The sequence below is a fragment of the Chelonia mydas genome, chromosome 10 (assembly GCF_015237465.2).
Source record: "Chelonia mydas isolate rCheMyd1 chromosome 10, rCheMyd1.pri.v2, whole genome shotgun sequence".
NCBI classification, from domain to species: Eukaryota; Metazoa; Chordata; order Testudines; family Cheloniidae; genus Chelonia; species Chelonia mydas.
The window spans coordinates 49,352,960-49,369,753 of NC_051250.2; the positions used below are offsets into that span (position 1 = coordinate 49,352,960).

Genomic DNA, 16,794 nt, shown 5'->3' on the forward strand with positions numbered 1-16,794 from the left:
ATATATTCAGTTGAAGAGTATATTTAGTAAGTGTTTTATTCTCTCATTTCCAAAGACATTTTCTAACAAATATAATGAACTTGATTTGAACTCCCTGTGTAAATGTAGCCAGAATCGGCACGTATGTTCTATCAGAACAACATTATTGTGCATATATATTCTGAATAGCAACAGCCTCATTCACAGCCTACCCAGAGCAAATTCTTCTTTTAGAAACAGAAATAATCTGCATGAGGCTTAGGAGGTTGTGTTGCATAATCATAATCACCAGGTCAGGAAATGTCCATTCAAACATGTGGACCACCGTCACAGACCCCTGCATCTCACCATGGAACACTCTCCTGAGGCATCTGTCACAGAGGACCTATGGAATGGCTTTTCTGCATTTTTTTTTGTTTTGTTTTTATGGGGAAGAGCCAAAAGTCAGGGCAAAAGACACAATTTAGGGCTTGTTTACACTTGAAATGCTACAGCATTTCTGAGCCATTGTAGCACTTCAGTGTAGACACTGACGGGAGGGGTGTAGACTATGCTGACGAGAGAGGTTCTACCATCGCAGCAGGTAATCCACCTCCCCGAGAGGCGGTAGCTAGGTCAAAGGAAGCATTCTTCAATTGACCGAGCACTATCTACACCAGGGGTTAGGTCAGCTTAAAACTATATCGCTGAAGGGTGTGGCTTTTTCACACCCCTGAGTGATGTAGCTGGGTTGACCTAACATTTTAGTATGAATCAAACTTTAGTTTTCTCACTGATAGCAGTTTTCTAATATGCACTACGTTCACATGGGAGACAGAAATTACTTTATTGCAAGGAGTCTGAAAACAACTAAATAGCTACATTAGAAAAAGATGCTTTTAGAATGGATTCAAGTGTAATTGGCTGGCCTTCTCTCTCCATCTCATGGCTTTCCCTTCTGTAAACCATGAAAATCCTTTAGGATATCCTTCGCACTTACCCTTCTCTTTGGTACTCCTCATCCAAATTTGACAAGAGCTGGGACCCTGCCACAGAGAGATCAAGCGCAGCAAGGGGTAAATCTCGATAAGTGAAGTTAACAAGTTGTACAGGAGCTAAGCTTTTGGTCTCCTCTTCTACTTGTTGTGAAATAATCTCAACTTCTGAAATTCCACCTTCTACTGAAGGCCTAAAAATGATGAATAAGCAAATGGAAAAAAATATAATCAGTAAGGAACGGGAAATTTCCACAAGTAGCAGGACTAAAATTTTCCATAATGAAGGAAAAAGGCTTGATTACTGGTATTTATGTGTCACTTTTGATAATACATGTGGAGAAATGTTATATGGGGCCAAAGTCTATCCTCATCTGTGAAAGGTCGCTCCCACTGAGGTTAATAGGATCCTCACATGCACACAAGGGCAAAATTGGATTTAGATTGCAGGGTTGAAGCCTTTTCATGCACATAAAATATAAACATAAATATTCAACAAACACACAAAGAAACAAACTATGAACTATGTAGCAAAGTATACTTGCAAACTAGAAAAGAGAGTCAATGAAAAGAAGGCATGTAGTTACATGAACTAAACCCTCTCCTTTTTGTAGTGAGATCAGTGAACAATGGTCAAGCATTTTACTGACCAGTGTACAAATCACTCTAAGGCAGTGATTCTCACACTTATTTGATTGGGCTCCCCTTCTTGGTGACTGTAGTTGTTTACGCCCCCTTCTCAAGTACATATACCAACACACAGTTCTGACAACAGAGCAGAGAGCAGCGGCTGCTGGCTGGGCACCCAGCAGCACAGAAGTAAGGGTGGCAATGAGAAAAGTAATATTCGTCAATATCACTTTTCGCAGCAGACTTAGTGCCCCATTGCTACCCTTACTTCTGCGCTGCTGCTGCTATCCTGGGGCTGACAGACAGAGCCCCGCTGCATTGATGTGAGAGATTGAGGCGTTAGAGGGGTGGCGGGAAGGAGAACCCGAGCCTGGGCTGCCTCCTGGTGAGGGATTGAGGGGGTGGAGGGAGGAAAGCCCAAGTGGTGGTGCTCCAGCTGTTAGCCCCGGGGACAGAGCTCTGGCTGTCCTATTTATCTCCGCCTCCTGGGTGTGCATGGCCTTTCTGCATGAGCCAGAGCCAGCCAGGGCTGACAGCCAGAGCTCTTTTTTTTTCTTTTCTTTCAAAGAAGCACACAGTTTGTCCCTCCCTTGACACATTACCGCGCTTTCATTGGGAGGCCTTCCCCAGGGTTTGAGAACCACTGCTCTAAGGTAATACATCCATTCTATTGCCCTTCATTGACCTCTGGTCAATATTTAGAAAAATTCTGAATGGTGCCACATCTTGCCCTACTCAACCAGAGAAAGGGTTGCTAATGCTCTAGGACTTCTGAGGAGAGTTATAGAGTAAGAACAGGAATAAAATTATAGGAGGATCCAAGATAAATTCTTCCCATCCATATATGTATAGAACATAATTTAAAAACTGGTTATGTATTTTCTCTCCTTCTTAATGTTAATGAGAGCTTTATGTACACATACAAGGGTAAAATCCAACCATGTATGTGTGTCTATATCACTTAAAATAAGATACCACTTACTTAGAGAAAAAATAAGTTATTGCCCAGTACTTAATATATAGTGTATGTGATGGACAACTTTGTGTAAAGGGTTTGCCTGTCAAGTCCCAGCAGGGACAGATTCTTTGCAGATTCCAGTGAATGCCTCCCTTTCCATTTGACTCACATTGTGTTGCAACCATAAACCTCTTTAGCATTAATCCGGGAGAGCTTGTTAACTTCTGAAGAAATGCCACGCTATTTCATTCAGGTTTTCGACAGATAGGTGCGATGGTTGGGAAGGTATTTTTCTTTCTTAGTGATGCAGTTAAAAAGTGTCTTATACCCAACTTTCCTTTCTTATTTGACTGCAAAAGCTGCAATGATTTTTTTTTAAAAGAGCTTATTAAAATCCTCCAGTTATTCAACCAACCTGAATAAGACTTCATCTTTCTCATAAAAACTGAATAATTTAGAAGACCTCTTGCCTAAATCGTGTCTTGTAAGAGTTTGGAACCAGGAACATAAGACATGGATGAAGAAGGACGAAAGTCTAAATTGAAGAGGTGGGAAAAGGCAGTATTGCTCAGAGTCTAAACATTAGAATTAGAAGGGAGTAGAACCACTGCACAGATTACCTGGGAAGGTCCCTTTAACAATGTGAAGACACTATTATGACTGAAGTAAAAGGCTCGCAATGACCTATGATTGTTTCACACAGCCATAGAAATGAGTGCAAAAGATCCTTTGGGTCATCTAGCCAGCGTCCCTTTATTTAGTTCTTTGTCCAGTCTAATTTTACATGTCTCCTCAAGGAATGAGACTTTTGCCACTTCCACTGAAAATTATTTCACTGTCTAAAAAGATCTAATTAGCAGGAGATTTTTTTCTGGTATTTGGCTAGACATTTCTCTTCTCTGATTTAATGCTTTTGTACCACATACTAGCTGAAGCTGCTGGCTTTTAGTTTGGAAGTGGACCACAGTCTGACTACCAGTATTACAGAACAAACTGTGAAAAGAGTTAGAGAAGCCCTTTCAGCTTCTCACTGTGTGGTGTTTTTTTTTTTTTTTAACCTTTTAGACTCTTAAGTAGATTAAATGAGAGCTAGATAATGAAGTGACCGTGAAAAAGCAAATGAAACAGTGCTGACAAATAATCTTAACACAGGCTTGTTGGGAGGAAAACAAAAATTTAGATAGACTGAAAATAATTTTATATATTAGTTCTTGGTCATTCACTATTAACAATACTTCAGAATTATGCTCAAATAAATTGGTTAGTCTCTAAGGTGCCACAAGTACTCCTTTTCTTTTTGCATATTCACTTTGTTGTTGTTGCACTAATTCCAGGTCCGCAGACAACTGAGCAAATCCTGCATCTCTTATCCGAAACTTAAAATTCTATTCCCAGCAATACTGATGCAACCTCCTTGGGATCAAGAGAATTTGGCACAGAGGATTTTGCATGAATGGGATTTGACTCATTGAATGGAAAAGCATTTGTAACTTTCTCATATGGTACTTACTGGGGATTGGTCATGTTGAAAGATGCAAATAAATCAGCAGTTGTTCCAGTACTTAACTAACTTCAGCTCCTCTGCAGACAATTTTCAGCATTTCAAGGCAAGGTTTCTACAAGAGGTAAAACTTATTATCAAGAACTCAGTTGCAGTTAGTGTAACATTCATTTCCATATAATGCAGTTTGTACAGCAGTTTCCCACAAATGCCACAACCCCCCCCCCCTTTTTTTGGTGATGCTTCTGTTCTGGGTTAAGACTGCCTCATCATAGAACTTTGCAAATTTATTGTAGCTTTCCACTCCCCACCCCACCCTTACGTTTAAATAACATTACAGGCTTGGCTTTAAACAATCAGAAAATGTAGAGTGATGGGCAAGTCTTAGGGGCAGATTTTCAAAAGAGGCAAAGAGATTTAGGAGCACAAGTCCTCACAAAGTCCAGGGAGCTTATTCTCTACATACTATACAGACTTGTACATATTAGAGTGTTAGTTAAGGTGAAAGGATTTAGGAGCACAAGTCCAAATGACTTCTGTGGGACTTGTGCTGCTAAATCTCTTAGCATCTTTAGGAAAGCTCTCCTTGGTCTTAACTCACACTCTCATGTATAATGATCTGTCTAGTATCTAGAGAATGTTTTTACCTATCAAGCCCATTAACCTGTTTGGCATAACGGGCAATCTTTGCTCAAGGCCAAACGTATGCCTGTGCATTTGTGCTGTATCACAGGACTGAGGTGCAACACCAAAACTGTAGTGGACAAGCTCGCTAGAATGAAGCCATTGGCAGCAGCTAATGTGCCTTGCTGTCACAAGCACTAATATTCAACCCTACATTGTAAAAAACAATGTAAAAGTCCAAAATATAAATCTAAACAAAACAAGCCTCTGCCCTTTTAAATTAAGTATTTCGGAAACTGTAGTGATAAAAAATAAAAATGAATCTGAGTAATATAATGAGAGACTTTTAAAAGCTGTTTCCAGGGTTATATAGTGCATGTAATTAGCCACAATGAAGTTAAGGAGACTGTTGGTAAAAGACAAAAATGTACTCTTATTAATTAGGAGAACATTATAATGAGTGCCATACAAATGTATGAAGTTAGGGTATAACTGACATTCACATTGAAAAATTGCCATTATTGTACTAAAATGTCTCCTGAGTTGTAAACATTACTTAAACCAATTACAAGTTGCAACATTCAGATCATTTAGGTATCCTATACTTCTTTTTCCAAAAATGCATAAAATAAAACAAAAATTCATAGGATATTATAAAGATGTTTAATATATTGACTGTATGGCCCTCAGCAATCCCTTAATATCAAATAATTAACCTAAAATTGCTAGTATAACGACTATACAATAATTACTAGAATAGCAATTTCCAAAGCATTATTTCATATACTGTATGCCTGTAACACAATAAAAGCCAATTAATTTATTCTTAGATTGCCTATATGCATGAGTATTCAAAAGGCTAGGGTCTAAATCTTAATCACTTTACTCATGCAGGTAGACCAACTGAAATTAATAGAAATATTCATCTGAATAGAGCAAGCATGATTTGGCCTTAAAATAACAAATAATTGTATAGACTAACATATATACCATACTGATCTAAAAACTTGCAATTAAAAAATCTGATTAAAACCAGAATTGCATATGTATTTAGATAAACTCATTCTGATGCACTGCAGGCTGATCCAACACTCATTTGAAGTCAATGGGAGCCTTTCCATTGGCTTCAATAGACCTTGGCTTAGGCCCTAGCTATAAGTTTGTTCATTATGCTCCTAAAGCAGCAAAGCACTTACTTAAGTTCCATTGACTTTAATGAGATTTAAACACATGCTTAAGTAATTTGCTGAACTGGGCCTACAGCAGGGTAAAGGTAGAGACTATTGTAGATAAGGCTACAAAACACTTCCCAAGATGAGCTTTGTATTAAGAAGCTCATAGCTCCCTAAAGTTTCTACCTTTTGGGCTGAAATTTTCGAATGTGATATATTTTTAAAGGAAAGTTTGATCAAAACCCCACAACTGTTTTTGAGTGATGGGAAGATAAAAGAAAGGAGATTTGACTACAGACCACCAAATCAGGAAGAGGAGGTAGATGAGGCATTTCTAGAACAAATATCCAAAACGCAAGATCTGGTAGTAATGGGGGACTTTCACTACCCAGACATCTTTTGGAAAAATGATATAGCAAAACAAAAAATTTCGAATAAGTTCCTGGAATATATTGGGGACAACATTTTGTTCCAGAAAATGGAGGAAGTAACCAGGGGAACAGCCATTTTAGATTTGATTTTGACGAACAGGGAGGAATTGGTAGCAAATCTGAAAGTGGAAGACAATTTGGGTAAAAGTGATCATGAAATGATAGACATCATGATTCTAAGAAAAGGAAGGAGTGAGAGCAGAAGAATAAGGATAATGGATTTAAAAAACAGACTAACAAACACAGAGAACTGGAAGGTAAACTCCCATGGGAAGACAATCTAAGGGGAAAAGGAGTTCAGGAGAGCTAGCAGTCTCTGAAGGAGACAATATTAACCGCACAACTGCAAACTATCCCGAAGCAAAGTAAAGATAAGAAGAATAGTAAGAGGACAGTATGGCTCCATCACAAGCTCTCTAATGACCTGAAAATCAAAAAGGAATCCTATAAAAAGTGGAAACAAAGACAAACTGATAAGGAGGCATACAAAAGAATAGCCCAAGCATGTAGGAACAAAATCAGAAAGTCCAAGACACACAATGAATTATACCTAGTGTGACACTGGCAGACCAGGTGCCAGCTCATGCCAGAGTCCCATGCACTTGTGTATTCTTATAGATCAAAGTGTTTGTTAAATGTATAAGAGTGTATTTGGTGTTTGAACTTCATGAAAACTAGTGGAATGTTACTTGCATTGTAGTATCTTGTTATAATGTAGTAGAATTTTCATGGAATATTAAGGTTGGAAGAGTCCTCAGGAGGTCATCTAGTCCAATCCCCTGCTCAAAGCAGGACCAACACCAACTAAATCATCCCAGCCAAGGCTTTGCCAAGTCGGGCCTTAAAAACCTCTAAGGATGGAGATTCCACCACCTCCCTAGGTAACCCATTCCAGTGCTTCACCACGCTCCTAGTGAAATAGTGTTTCCTAATGTCTAACCTAGACCGCCCTCACTGCAACTTAAGACCATTGCTTCTTGTTCTGTCATCTGCCACCACTGAGAACAGCTAGCTCCATCCTCTTTGGAACCCTCCTTCAGGTAATTGAAGGCTGCTATCAAATCCCCCCTCACTCTTCTGTTCTGAAGACTAAATAACCCCAGTTCCCTCAGCCTCTCCTCGTAAGTCATGTGCCCCAGCCCCCTAATTATTTTTGTTGCCCTCTGCTGGACTCTCTCCAATTTGTCCACATCCCTTCTGAAGTGGGGGGACCAAAACTGGACACAATACCCCAGGTGTGGCCTCAAGAGTGCCAGACAGAGGGGAATAATCACTTCCCTCGATCTGCTGACAATGCTCCTACTAATACAGCCCAATATGCCGTTGGCCTTCTTGGCAACGAGGGCACACTGCTGACTCATATCCAGCTTCTCATCCACTGTAATCCCCAGGTCCTTTTCTGCAGAACTGCTGCTTAGCCAGTTGGTCCCCAGCCTGTAGCGGTGCATGGGATTCTTCCTTCCTAAGTGCAGGACTCTGCACTTGTCCTTGTTGAACCTCATCAGATTTCTTTTGGCCCAATCCTCCAATTTGTGTAGGTCACTCTGGACCCTATCCTACCCTCCAGCATATCTACCTCTCCCGCACAGCTTAGTGTCATCTGCGAACTTGCTGAGGGTGCAATTAATCCCATCATCCAGATCATTGATAAAGATGTTGAACAAAACTGGCCCCAGGACCAACCCTTGGGGCACTCTGCTTGATACCGGCCGCCAACTAGACATCGAGCCGTTGATCACTACCCATTGAGCCCGACAATCTAGCCAGCTTTCTATCCACCTTATAGTCCATTCATCCAATCCATAGTTTTTTAACTTGCTGGCAAGAGTACTGTGGGGGACCGTATCAAAAGCTTCGCTAAAGTCAAGATATATCACATCCACTACTTTCCCAATATCCACAGAGCCAGTTATTTCATCACAGAAGGCAATCAGGTTGGTCAGGGATGACTTGCCCTTGGTGAATCCATGTTGACTGTTCCTGATCACCTTCCTCTCCTCCAAGTGCTTCAAAATGGATTCCCTGAGGACCTGCTCCATAATTTTGTCAGGGACTGAAGTGAGGCTGACCGGTCTGTAGTTCCCCAGTTTCTCTTTCTTCCCCTTTTTAAATGTGGGCACTATATTTGCCCTTTTCCAATCATCTGGAACCTCCCCTGATCGCCACGAATTTTCAAAGATAATGGCCAATGGCTCTGCAATCACATCAGCCAACTCCCTCAGCACCCTTGGATGCATTAGATCTGGACCCATGGACTTGTGCACGTCCAGCTTTTCTAAATAGTCCTTAATCTGTTCTTTCACCACTGAGGGCTGCTCACCTCCACCCCATACTGTGTTGCCCAGTGCAGCAGTCTGGGAGCTGACCTTGTCTGTGAAGACCGAGGCAAAAAAAGCATTGAGTACTTCAGCTTTTTCCATATCATCTGTCACTACTTTGCCTCCCCCATTCAGTAAGGGTCCCACAATTTGCCTGAGCTTCTTGTTGCTAACATACCTGTAGAAACCCTTCTTGTTACCCTTCACATCCTTTGGTAGCTGCAACTCCAATTGTGCCTTAGCCTTCCTGATTACACCCCTGCATGCTCTAGCAATATTTTTATACTCCTCCCTAGTCATCTGTCCAAATTTCCACTTCTTGTAAGCTTCCTTTGCATCTGGTACACTTTCCTGTAAAAGTCCAAACAGTCCAGATATCCAGGATCTTTCCTTGAATCCATACTTACAGCTTCTTCTCACAGAAAACAAACTGACAGGATCACTACCTATGTGGGTTTTTCCTTTGATGATGGAAAGTGAGGAATACATTATGAGTCTTTGACTTCCGATCAGCACACACAATGACCACTTGCTTTGAAATTAGCACTTTTCTTCATTTGTATTCCACAAGGCTTCTTTCTCATTTGATGGGTTATTTAGTTACAGGGATATACACAATGAGAGTGTTGGGGACAACTTCCTGGTACAAGTGCTGGAGCAACCGACTATGGGCTGTGCTCCTCTTGACCTACTGCTTACAAACAGGGAAGAATTAGTAGGGGAAGTAGAAGTGGGTGGCAACCTAGGCAGCAGTGACCATGAGATGGTTGAATTCAGGATCCTCACAAAAGGAAGAAAGGAGAATAGCAAAATATGGACCCTGGACCTCAGAAAAGCAGACTTAGACTCACTTAGGGAACTGATGGGCAGGATCCCCTGGGAAGCTAATATGAGGGGGCAAGGAGTCCAGGAGAACTGGCTGTATTTTAAAGAAGCCTTATTGAGGGCGCAGGAACAAACCATCCCGAAGTGCAGAAAGTATAGCAAATATGGCAGGTGACCAGCTTGGCTTCCTTCTACATAGCAGCATGGGCCTATTATGCTTTTGCTGCTGTGCCAAGCTTCCAGTCTGTTTACAGGTATAGGGTGAAAAATAATATGCTTGTGGGGCTGTCTTGTCACCATCCCTAGCATGTACAACAATTTCTTCCACAAATCAGGTATGTCCCACATCTTTAAAGGGTTAACCACTAGTATTAACTCCTTTGTCTTGACCCATAGATGAAATAGTAAAAGACACAAGATTAACAGCAAATCTACGGTGGACAGGTTTTGTTCACACAATTTAGCTTGTTTAGTTTCTACCGCATTTTCCCAGTTCTTTGTGCCCCCTGGTAGGCACTCTGATGCAGACTCCTCTGCCTCTTTGGAGAAGGCTTTCAATTCAGGCATGGGTTTGGGGCTTTGGCAAGGAAAAGGTGTACTGCAATCATGCCTGCCCTCGGCCCCTCCCTCTGGAATTTCTCTGGGCTGGACTTCACTTCCTTGTGAAGTTTCACCCATGCAGAGATTTTTCCCCTCTTGTCTTGGAGAGACAGCTTTATCTCTTACACGCATACCAAGAACAACATCTTTCAGTGGGGTGCTTTGGATTGGTAAGACCCCTTTGGACACCCCACTTTCTGTTCCCAAAAGGTCAGCTGGATGGACTTCCCCCTCCCGGAGATCTGACCCCCAATTTTCTCTTAAAACCTGATCCACAGGAGAGGGGTCTGGCATTTTAAATGCAGACTTTTCACCCTCCTCCTGGGAAAGATCCTCCCTACAAAAGGTGGGTGGACTCTCTGGCCCCCCCTCACCTTCTGTGTGGGGTTCCCCCTCTGGGCTCCCCTCTGGGCCAGACATCCCAGTGTCCCCCAAAAGGGAAGGTGACCCTGGTCCAGCTGTGGGCTCACAGCTACCAGCTATGACAGACCCTTCACTGGCCAGCAAAATTCCCCCCTTTTCACTCAGGTTGGGCTTGCTTCCAGCTACACAGTCCTTGGGGTCTGTTCCCACTGCAGCGGTCACCAGGACCCCAAATTCCACCTTCAGGACACATGTCTCTGTGCACCCCAGGGCAGGCCCTGCCCCCTGCTGACCTGCAACTTCCTGGCAGTCAGCGGCTGGGGTGGCTCCCCTGTAACAAGGTGATACATTCCCCTCTCCCGGGGAAATGATTGCGAGACAGGACCTGACTCCGTCCAGCCCCTCCCTCTGGAACTTGCCTTGAGCCCCGGGGCTACAGGAACTGGCCACAACCATCCCTGCCCCCAAAGCTGCATTCTTTACTGCTACAGAGGAATCTAAGAGACACCCTCTTATTCCCCCAGCAGCCCATGTGACTTCACCACCCCACCCCCACCCCGCCACCGGGGCTTCTAGCACAAAATTCCTTCTCACTGCTAACCAACCCTGGGACAGATTCTGCCACATTAAGAAATCATTCCCTAGTAGAAATGGTACAAAATTGTGTGCCACCGTTGCAACAGTCAGTTCAGCCTGCAAATACTTAGTTTGCCTGTGTACTTTAGCTAAAGGTGCAAGGACTTTGTAACCTCCCACCAGTTCTAATTCTGCCATTTTACCTGGCTACAAATCCTTCTCCTGGATCAGGTCCCTCCTGACCACAGAAATCTCAGCACATGTGTCCCTCAATCCAAGAAGCACTTCACCATTGATTTTAACTGCATGCATATGCTCATTGCTTGGTTGTGTGGAAACAAGCTTTACAAATCCTGTGTGGAAAGAGGCCGCAGCCTGGCTTGGAGAAGTAGCAACTTCATGTGTTACTTGCTGCCGGCTTCCACTCAGCAAGGGACACTTATTCCTCAGGTGCTCAGTGGACTTATAATGATAGCACCTCTTGGGCTCCTCTGCTTGTACAGAAAATTTGGGACAAGTAACAGGGGAATGGGGAGGTGAATGCCTAGCCTCCTTCTTCCCAGGGGTAAAATGGTGGTTCTGCTTTCCCCCAACCCTGTACCCCTCTGCCAGTGGTTTACGTCTGTCATGTATAGACTCCCTGACATCATAGGTTCAAATCTCAGCAGGGTTGATTTAGCCCTTCATTCTTCTGGGGTAGATGAATTAAATTCTATACAGTTCACTGTGTGTCCTTCTCAGATAAGATCTTAAAATTTCCTGTCTGCTCTGCCTGGATATTATATATGATATGGTACTAGAGTAGGAGTTTGCACTGGTGCTGTTACCCAGAACTCTTCCCTGTTTGAGTTACTTTGTTAACCTTTATGGATTGCTTTACATATTATTGGCCATACAATGCACTAACTGCCTGTTGCCTGCCAACCAAGAGGTGGTTGAATTTCAGTGGGACTATATGTAGGCGCGACAGTTTGGAAAGCACTTTGGGATGAAAGGTGATACATAAGAGTAAAAAGTGTGCAAGAATGTGTGTGTATATTGCTCACCCAGATAGTAATCACAAAAATTCAAGAGTAATCTTAAAACTCTGTACCCTGGTACTTTTTCATTACAAACAGGATATTTTATTACACAGCCTTAGCACATATATGCAAATACAACAAGCTATGTGTGCACTGTAGAACTAAGAAGAGGGAGGGAGAGAGAGAGAGAGAAGAAAGGATGAGGGGAGGGGAAGGTGCAGTTGAAACATTTTGGACCAAACTCTGTGCTCACTTGTACTCTGTGCAGCTGAACTGAGGTCACTGAATATCGAGAGCACACAGTCCAGGTTATTTAGTTTTATATATTTAGTAATATTCCTTTAAAAGTACATATAACACAGTTCTAGATTCTTGTACAAAAGAATACAAACAGGAAATGAAAATCTAAACCAGAACTATTTACCTGACCAAAGCAACAAAATTTAACCTCCACCATCCCATCCTCATATTCCTCCACACACCACCTTGGCAAAACCTTGGGGGGGGGGGGGGGAATGGAGAACCCTGGAAGCATGCTCTGAAAGCGAATAAATTCAGCAATATTAAATGAAGAGCTGGAGTGAATGCCAGGGTTGCTAAGGGTTGTTTTACAGGATTTTCCCATTTTTCAACTTCTCGGTGACTTTGAAGCATTTACACAAATAGAACATACACTGGAAATTTTTTTTTACATTAGGCTCTAATCTCAATCTGTGAATGAAAATTATACCTATTCTAAAGTTAAATGGGAAGTGATGGGAACATCAAAATTCTTGCTATGCCTGTTAGTCAATCATAAGTTAAGTCATGGAGCTATCTAGAAGCCCAGAGGGAAAGAGAAATGGATGGAGTCATCATAGGAGAGGAGGGAGTGGTTAATCACCTAATAGTACAGCTCTGGGATCTTTTAAAAAAGGAAGAAATAGAGTGGCTCCACGTACCTCTGGGTATGAACCACAGATGTGTCAAAAAACTTCATGATCAACAGCATGGAAGGTAGAGGAGAGCTTTAAAAAAAAGGAAAAATATAAGATCAGCATGGATGTGACCTTCATTCACTGTCAGGAAAAGATCATTAACCAGCACTATTAGTGCAATTTATGCACCTTACTGAAACCTGAAACACTATTGCAACGAGTCAAGAAACCCTGAGAATTCTGGAGGCTGTCTGATTTACCCTGTTGTAATCTTCTCAATCAGCCCAAATAAAGGTTCAAAACAGGTCCATAGCTGGAAACATTTTCCACATCAAGTGATGCCTCAAAAATGTTTCTTATAGGCTGCTCTTCTGAAGGGAGGCACTAAGAATCTTCCCCGACAGAGAACACAACACTTCCTTGCTGGCATTCCTCAGTCAGGAAAAACTTGGGTCCAGTTTATAAACTACAGCCTACAGCTCTGTAACCACTTCAGTGAGCAACAATGACCTCAATTCAAGTGGAGTAGACTTAGAATTTAGTCCCTCAAGACACGGCTTTGCCTCAACAGAGGCTCAGTAACTGATCCAACAACATAAACTCCTCACAACTGGAAAAGATTCCACTTTATAACTGTGTGACTATAACTAGGATTTGGCAGGGCCACTGCCCCAAACAGTTCTGCACTTTAGGGCTTTGTAGATGCTGTGGCGGCGGAGAGAGTTTTCACCAACTCCTGTACAGATATGGCTTAAAATTTAAAATGAATATCTCCTCTTACAATTGGTTAGGCTTGACACATGACTCTCACCATCAGGGCTCTAGTAAATATATTTCTCATTCTAAATGAATGCTTTTTGAACGTTTGAAGGAAACCATGCAGTTGGTTTTCAGTGTAAGAAGATGTTTCTGTACTTATTACATTTAAAAAAAAAAAAAAGGGCTGCATTCAGAGAAGTCAATTTTTAGAACCCCAAACATGGCATGTAGGTAGTCCAACAAGATGAACGCTTGTTTTGAAAAAACCAAAACAAAACTGCTGTTTAGAAAAAAATGTATGAACATTAAAATATCACATATCAGGCATCAACAGTAAATGAATGTTGTTATCATTTTGGAAACATGCTGGCGTACATCAAATGTTTACATTGCAGATTCCTAATCCTTCTGACATCTCTAACGTAAGGAATTCCAGAGGAGTTTGCAGGGGAACAAGAGGGATTTCAGAAGGTTTCATATTAAAAAGAAAGGGAAAGCAAGGGTGGCTTTTGCAATCATGAAGACTTTACTGGTCAACAAGTGTATATGCAGTACTATATTACAAAGAAAAGTATATATTAAAAGAAAGATGTTTAGGTTGGAAAATCAAGCACTCAAACATTGGGAAATGCCAGATTTGCAGCTGCTCATGCAGCCTTAATTCTACCCCTTTGTGGATCATCCTGTGCCAAGAATGAACCAGAATGCTGTGGAAAAATAGTATGTGATCATGTAATTAAAGACTATCTCATAATCCATACCCACAGGTTATTTATATGTAATTTCCCAGATTTTAAAATGAAAAAAAAATTCTATTATGTACAACTGTAACAATCCCTTCATTATGTATCATTATCAAGGTTTGAACACTGAACCTTCAGCACTGCAGCACAGCGTGAGGTACAGGACCTAACATTAGCTAACAGCAGGAGAAGGTTATCTGCAGTAGGGAAATAGGATTCTGGTTCCATGTGCAGGGTTCAGAGGGAGCCTAGTCCAGCCCTTTCTCTTTCCTACTCCTTGGGAGCTGGAGTGCTTCTGTCCCATGTTGTGTTTCCAAAGGGGAGGAATGGGCTGGGGCTATGTACACTTAGTCCAGGACACTTATGGAGGGAGCCCAGCCTGGGTCTTTTCCCAGAAATCCAGAAATTGGGGGAGCACCTGCTCAATTTGGTGCCCCCTCAGAGAGGGAGGGATGGGGATTGGATTCTGGGGCAACATGCCAGGTATAATGTTGTGGTGAAGGTTGGAGGGAGCTCGATATGGCTCACCACTCCCTACTGCTGCTCCAGCAGCAACCCAGGATTCTCAATGCAGTGCGTGCCACTGCACTTCTGGGACCTTCATGGCACCATAAACCCAGAATCTTTCAAATGTTTGTGTTCAGTTATTATTTTGTCATGCTTCCAAAATTTTCCTGAAAAAACACAAACCAGAGCAGGGAAAATCATGATTTTTAACCATCTGTAACTTGGCTAAAGCTGAACAGAATTTCATGGGACAAAGAAAAGGCACTTCTCTAACCTGAGGGTTTTCTCTCTGCTGAATTTTAAAGGCCTGCTGCAAATAGTAGAGGTGTTAGAAAAAGTAAAGCCTAAGAAGAATTTTTTATAATGGAAACTGTTAGGCAACCTAAATATCAAGGTCACTACTAGCTCTCTCAGTAATAAGCTTATTAATCAGGGCAAGCATTGGGATCTACTGGAGCTGTTACTCAGGGACAGCATCCTCTTATTGTCACATCATCCCTCAAATTTCCAAACTGTCACCTGAGGTGTAGTTTATTTTGCTTCAGTAAATAACAGAAAATTTGCAATGACACGCTTAAAAAGTTGGTTTTACTCATCTTTCTAAAGGTTAGCAGGTTTGGGCTGGTTTTAATAGCAGAATGGGTGACCATCTGAGGCCATGTCTACACTACGAAAGTACTCCTATTTTACAGAAGTCGATTTTTGGGAACAGATTGTATAAAGTCGAGTGCACACTAAGCACATTAATTCAGCGGTGTGTGTTCACAGTACCGTGGCAAGCGTCGACATTCCGAGCGGTGCACTGTGGGTAGCTATCCCACAGTTCCCGCAGTCCCCGCTGCCCATTGGAATTCTGGGCTGAGCTCCCAATGCCTGATGGGGCCAAAAATTTGTCGTGGGTGGTTATGGGTAAATGTCGTCAGTCAACCCTCCCTCCCTCCGTGAAAGAAACAACAGACAATCATTTCGCGCCCTTTTCCCTGGATTGCCCGAGCAGATGCCATAGCACGGCAAGCATGGAGCCGGTTCAGCTCACTGCAGCAGTTATGACCATTGTAAACACCTCGTGCATTATTATGCAGCGCGGTGATGAGGACAGGGAACATGGATTTCTCTAAAACTGCGGTCCCCGGCAATTTGGAGATCATGGTGTTACTGGGGCAGGCTCATGACGTGGAACGCCTATTCGGGGCCCGGGAAACAAGCACAGAGTGGTGGGACTGCATAGCTTTGCAGGTTTGGGATGATTCCCAGTGGCTCCGAAACTTCTGCATGCGTAAGAGCACTTTCATGGAACTTTGTGACTTGCTTTCCTCTGCCCTGAAGTGCAAGAATACCAAGATAAGAGCAACCCTCACAGTTCACAAGCGAGTGGCAATAGCCCTGTGGAAGCTTGCAAGGCCAGACAGCTACCAGTCAGTCGGTAATCAATTTGGAGTGGACAAATCTACTGTGGGGGTTGTGGTGATGCAAGTAGCCAACGCAATCATTGAGCTGCTGCTATCAAAGGCAGTGACTCTGGGAAATGTGCAGGTCATACTAGATGGCTTTGCTGCAATGGGATTCCCTAACTGTGGTGGGGCTATAGACGGAACGCATATCCCTATTTTGGGACCGGACCACTAGGGCAGCCAGTACATAAACCGCAAGGGGTACTTTTCAATGGTGCTGCAAGCACTGGTGGATCACCAGAGACGTTTCACCAACATCAACGTGGGATGGCTGGGAAAGGTTCATGACGCTCGTATCTTCAGGAACTCTGGTCTGTTTAAACAGCTGCAGGAAGGGATTTAATTCCCAGACCTGAAAATAACTCTTGGGGATGTTGAAATGCCTATAGTTATCTTGGGGACCCAGCCTACCCCTTAATGCCCTGGCTCATGAAGCCGTACACA

The 16,794-nt window shown here is 42.6% G+C and overlaps 1 protein-coding gene across 3 annotated transcripts in view; it reads right to left on the reverse strand.

Annotated features, from left to right (window-relative positions):
- The window catches only part of TMEM266 (transmembrane protein 266), a 122,096-nt gene that overhangs the window by 72,966 nt on the left and 32,336 nt on the right, over positions 1 to 16,794 (reverse strand). Inside the window, exons 2-4 of one of the 3 annotated variants that reach the window (XM_043523913.1) lie at positions 12,915 to 12,980; positions 4,052 to 4,157; positions 959 to 1,147 (exon numbers count right to left, since the gene is read on the reverse strand). In XM_043523913.1, the coding sequence (XP_043379848.1) occupies positions 959 to 1,147; positions 4,052 to 4,065 (203 nt within the window). In that variant the 5' untranslated portion in view covers positions 4,066 to 4,157; positions 12,915 to 12,980. Of the gene's footprint in view, positions 1 to 958; positions 1,148 to 4,051; positions 4,158 to 12,914; positions 12,981 to 16,794 lie in introns of those variants that run through there. The other 2 variants (XM_043523914.1, XM_043523915.1) reach the window with 2 other exon arrangements.